Below are 6,060 nucleotides of genomic sequence, written 5' to 3' on the forward strand. Positions count from 1 at the left end.
TGGTAATCTTAGTGTTAACAGAAGTATGAGGTCAGAGGAGAATCTGTAAAGAACAGTCCAGACTATTTGTAGGCAAAGGGAAAATGAACCATAACCAGAGAGAGGGATCCAATATAGTACTGCCTGGCCAGTAAAAGGACCCCATAACTCATTTGATGGTGATTGTTTTTATCTTAGGGAAATCTTATATCAATGAAAATAAAAGAACTGTTCTGAGGCGTAATGTTTTATTTCAATTTATATTATGTTAGGCATGGACATGTTTATTTTTGTTAAGAAAACAAAGTTAAACATTTCAATCATTACATGAATGCACTTTCCTCAGCATATAAAACCTTCAAATGCTACGTAGCGTGCTAAATATGTCACGAATTTGAGAATGAAAATTGATGTTTGGCAGCTCTGCTGTTCACTATTACAATGTCAATTTTTGCAGATAAAAATTATCAATCTATAAAATTCAGCTCAGTAATTTAGATGTATAGATATTTGTTAATTCTAAACAATTATTATATTCAAAGTAGGAAGACAGCATCGTTATGAAATGTTAGTCTTCAGGAAAGCCAGAAAACACTGTTGATTTTATAACTAACGTGGAATATCCTGTGTGATACTCTGGATACCTAAGAATGTATACGACAAACAGATCTTGTAGGTACTGTAGCACACAGGGTATCACTGTGTGATAGGACAAGACAAACAATCTTTAGAGTAAGTAACTAATAAAAAGACCAGAGATTAAAGAGTAGGGCATATGATAGCCTATTCTTTTAATTACTCAATAGTCTGCTTATTAGGTCCAGATACGAATAGCATAACATTTGAATATAATTGATAAGATAAAGGATTAATATATTCTTAGATTAGAGAAATATTTGAGAAACACTTTGAGACCAATCCACCCAAACCTTGGCCTTCCTCTTTTACTTCTCCCATCAACTTTTGCATTCATCACCACCTTTAGCAGACAGCCATTTTCCATTCTCTCAACATGGCCAAACCACCTCAACACATTCATATCCACTCTAGCTGCTGACTCATTTCTTACACCCGCATTTATTAAGCTGTAATGATCAAGAAAATATAGAAGTATTAGCATAGAATTAAGAGATTTAGAATCGCCGGCCAAATAAGATAATCGAAACATAAGACAAGCTATGGAAGTTAGAAATAAAACTATACAAGTTATGCTATCTGTATTGGAGGTAAATAATGATAACGAACTATCTGCAATTTGCAGAGCTTTGTAAACACGTATTTAGTAGTATGCCCACAATTATAAAGTTATAGAGAAAACAACGAGGAACCTGGATTAGACGAAAATAATATTTTAATGCCCTTGTATCATGTAGGATTTAAATTTCCAATAAGCCCCCTGGCCTCTCTTATAGATCTCTCCGTGCATCGAATTTGATCAAGACGAAGATGCCATCCTCAGGACTCTTGCCAAACACTTTCTTCACGACCATGTTCCTTTCCAAGAAGTAGCCACCTAGTTCGGTCCCAATTTCTGCACCACCAGCACGTACCACTATCATCTGTGAAATTAGAGTAGTCATGTATTATTATTATTATTATTATTATTATTATTAGTAGTAGTAGTAGTAGTAGTAGTAGTAGTAGTAGTAGTAGTAGTAGTAGTATTAGTAGTAGTAGCTAAGCTACAACCCTAGTTGGAAAAGTAGGATGCTCTGAGTCCCAAGGGCTCCAACAGTGGAAAAATAGGTCAGTGAGGAAAGGAAAAAGGGAATAAATATACAATAAAAGAAGTAATGAACAATTAGAATAATATATTTAAAGAATAGAAACAACATTAAAACAGTTATATATATATATATATATATATATATATATATATATATATATATATATATATATATATATATATATATGAATATATATACATATATATATATATATATATATATATATATATATATATATATATATATATATATAGACTAGAAAAAGGCTTATATCATCCTGTTCATTATAAAAACATTTGCGGCAATTTTGAACTTAAATAATAAAGGTCACTGGGTTTAGCATTCTAAAACTAACATGAAATTCAGTTAATAGTACACTTAAAAGCAAATAGTCTGAATAAACTTTTATTTAACTACGTGAGAAATTGATTAAGATTCTGATAGGCAAGTGAACTTGGTTATTAAAGTTCTAATTCCTGAACCTATTCACCTTGAAGAATGAAATGTAAAGTTGAGATCTTCAGACTAGAGTTTCTAATATTTTTCATTTATCATTTGTCTAAAAATACCAATATAAATTCATTTAAGAATATTTTAGTTTTACAACATTTTTTTTCTTATTAAAATGTCGGCAAGTGTAAAATTATATAACATAATTTTCAATTCATTGATAAGTATAGATCACCAATAACAGTTATCATTGACCATCAGCTGCGAGTCACCAGCCTAGACGTAGTAAATATTACAGAGGTGATAAGTGTCATGACTGATATGGTGTGGACACGTATTGAGAATGGGTGATGAGGAGGGAATGAGGAGGGCTTGCGAGGAAACTGTTAGGGGGAGAAGATCAAGAGGGAGGCAGAGAATTAGGGCTCCGCCAGACCAAGCACGGCTAGCGGCGAGGTTAGCGGCAAGAGGTTCCCGCGGCAAATTGAAACCTTAGGTATCTTATGTAGGTGGCCAGATAGGAGGCGCGAGGCTTCCTGCGCCTCCTATCTGGCCACCTACATAAGATACCTAAGGTTTCAATTTGCCGCCATAACCTCTTGCCGCTAACCTCGCCGCTAGCCGCGCTTGGTCTGGCCGGGCCCTTAGATGGCCAAATAAGGTGAAGGATGATATGGAGAGAAGAGGTTTGGTGGAAGAGGACACATTTGATAAAGGGCATTGGAGAGGACGCATCAGGCAAACAACCACTCAGATTCAGGTTCGGGGGTGAGGCATAGCCTTTGCAACGGCGCCTTAATGTAGGGATAACAGTAAGAAAGAAGAGTCTAAACTGAACTCCAAGTTTAAAACTCACCTCTAACTCAGGAATCAGATCTAGTTTGGTGCTGATGAGGATGTCCAAGTCTGTCCCCGCCATGTCAAGGATGAGGACGTCGATTGAACTTCTTATGTCAGCCGCGTAGATTAAATTCTCCAGCGGGATGCATTGACTTTCAAAGATTTTGTATTCTGTAGACGCCTGTAGGAAAATCTAAGTTTTAGAGGAGAAATATTGATTTGGAAATGTTCAATCACACAAAATACTATTACGATACTAATGTTTAAGGACATATAGATGTGTACTTAACTTTATATGTTGTGCAAGTAGGCTGACTATAGGCCTACTTCCAAATAACTATCTTACGGCTGGAATTCTCAATTAGTTTTACAAAGAATAAACATTTTATCTAATTCATCTTCTTGCTAATATATATAATTATCCACCAGAGGAATTATTAACATCACATGTCCCTGAACAGACAGGATTTCCCGTGAATCACTTTAAACCAGCAAAGTACAAGAAGTAAGTGTTGCCATAAGCAGCTCCAAGCATATATCTCATCTCCTTAATTAGTTTTACAAAGAATAAACATTTCATCTAATTATTCATCTTCGTGCTAATATATTTAATTATCCATCAGGGGAATTATCAATATCATTTGTCCCTGAACAGACAGGATTTCCCGTGAATCACTTTAGGCCAGCTAAGCGCAAGAAGTAAGTGTTGCCATAACCAGCTCCAAGCATATATCTCACCTCTTTCTTACTTAGTTGATCCAATTTTGTCTGCCCGAGAGCCTTGACAGTCTGCAACTCCGATGACATTTCTTTGACAGGATACGAGAACTTCAGCTGTGGGTAGAAATTTGACGAATATTTAAGCAGTTAATAATAATAATAATAATAATAATAATAATAATAATAATAATAATAATAATAATAATAATAACAATAATAATAATAATAATAATAATAATAATAATAATAATAATAATTATAATAATAATAATAATGTTGATGATGATGATAATGATATTATTATTATTATTATTATTATTATTATTATTATTATTATTATTATTATTATTATTATTATTATCATTACTTGCTAAGCTACAACTCTAGTTGGAAAAACAGGATGCTATAAGCCCAGGAGCTCCAACAGGGAAAATAGCGCAGTGAGGAAAGGAAAAAAGGAAAATAAAATATTCTAAGAACAGTAACAACATTAAAATAAATATCTCCTATATAAACTATAAAAACTTTAATAAAACAAGAGGAAGAGAAATGGGATAGAATAGTGTGCCCGAGTGTACCCTCAAGCAAGAGAACTCTAACCCAAAGACAATGGAAGACATAGCAACTTTACCTTCGCAGGATAAGAATAAGGAGACACACAAGCCTTAGCAGAGATCGACTTTCTCCCCTTCTTCAGAAGGCGTCTGTAGAGATCTTCGTTGGGCTCGATTAGAAGGCCTGTCCACCCAAGAGATCTCTCAAGTTCCAAGCTGATAGAGTTGTACTCGCCATCCCCAGCACCGATGTCTATGAATATTCCGTTTCTCTGGAAGGAAAATATTGATATAGATTGGATAAATTGTATTACTGTGAGATACTTTTGTTTTAGAATACCTTTATAATAAGAGAACACCTTAAAATAAATCTATTACTGGATTATTCAGAAGATCTAAGGTTAGGAAACTTTTTTGTTGTATTTCGGAATACCTTTTGATTAAGAGATCGCCCTAAAATAGTACTGGGAAGCTCAGAAAACTGATATATTCATCATCATGAACCTTTAAATCAAGATAACAACCTAAAATAGTACTGGAATGTTCTAGGGCCTGATATTTTCACCGTCTAGAACCTTTAAATCAAGAGATCACCCTAAAATAGTACTGGGAAGTTCAGAAGATTGATATTTTCACTATCATGAAATAAGACGCCTTCTCGTAAAATCCTGAACTTCTAAGTCATGGTACTTTCAGACACCTAATCTTTAACAGAAGATGTGGCATTTAGCAAAGATATTCGAGATTGCCTTTAATTGGTTGAAACTCAAGAATTTCTAAATGTACAGAAAACTATCAATTTTTTATTCCACCGATCACTGTAGCATTAGAGAGAGAGAGAGAGAGAGAGAGAGAGAGAGAGAGAGAGAGAGAGAGAGAGAGAGAGAGAGAGAGAGAGAGAGAGAGAGACTGACTTAAGTATGACATCTCCCTTATATAATAAAGAAGTGTCTGGCTATCTATCTATCTATCTATCTATCTATCTATCTATCTATCTATATGTATGTATATATATATATATATATATATATATATATATATATATATATATATATATATATATATATATATATACATATATATCCGGTCACGCTGATCGGCATTATCAAACATACAAGGGGGAGATGGGGTAGTCTTACTACCTTGGTAGTTATAAAAGGGGAGAAGGGTTGAATCTGTATATATCTATCTAATTATTTAGCCGTCTTTTCTTACAGTTCGCGTATACTAGTCTAAAATAATGGCAATCTATGTATTATACATATCACAGCATATTGAAAATCTCGATTTAGGTCGAGTGTACTTAAAATAATACTGTATACAACTTTATAGGGCAAAGTGGGCCAATTAAGATCCAAATGTCTTTTTCTAATATTTACCTTATTCTGGAAGTGATCCTTAATGTATCTGACGACCTCACCGAAGCTGTCTTCCGCAGGGGCGAACCCTTCCAGGTTGTAGTCTCTTCCCGCCGGAGGAGTGAAGAAGTTTTTCTTCAAGTAATTGGTCATCGCCTCGTTATTAAAGGCTGGGGGACCTTCCAGGAACTTCGCTAGGCATACTGGAAATATTGAAATTGTTTTAGAATCATGGAAATATGAATATGATTAATCAATAAGCCTAATCGGTTCCGGGTTCCTCGTTGCTCTCTCCACAACACTAGAAAGCTCTACATCTGCAGAAAATTCATTATCAGGTAGTTGAATCGGTGCAAATTCAACTATTCAGGCTGACATAAGTCGTTTTATACTTTACCCATGAAAGATCTATTTCAATGTTGTTACTGGTCT

At 34.4% G+C, this 6,060-nt stretch overlaps 1 protein-coding gene across 1 annotated transcript in view; it reads right to left on the bottom strand.

Annotated features, from left to right (window-relative positions):
• Window positions 1-755: 755 nt before the first annotated feature.
• Window positions 756-6,060, bottom strand: part of LOC137621413 (uncharacterized) — an 8,457-nt gene continuing 3,152 nt past the window's right edge. The window contains exons 3-7 of the mRNA XM_068351713.1: window positions 5,650-5,831; window positions 4,348-4,542; window positions 3,735-3,830; window positions 3,013-3,177; window positions 756-1,538 (exon numbers count right to left, since the gene is read on the bottom strand). Coding sequence (XP_068207814.1) covers window positions 1,386-1,538; window positions 3,013-3,177; window positions 3,735-3,830; window positions 4,348-4,542; window positions 5,650-5,831 — 791 coding nt within the window. The 3' untranslated portion in view covers window positions 756-1,385. The remainder of the gene's footprint in view (window positions 1,539-3,012; window positions 3,178-3,734; window positions 3,831-4,347; window positions 4,543-5,649; window positions 5,832-6,060) is intronic.

Source organism: Palaemon carinicauda, chromosome 28, assembly GCF_036898095.1.
Source record: "Palaemon carinicauda isolate YSFRI2023 chromosome 28, ASM3689809v2, whole genome shotgun sequence".
NCBI lineage: Eukaryota > Metazoa > Arthropoda > Malacostraca > Decapoda > Palaemonidae > Palaemon > Palaemon carinicauda.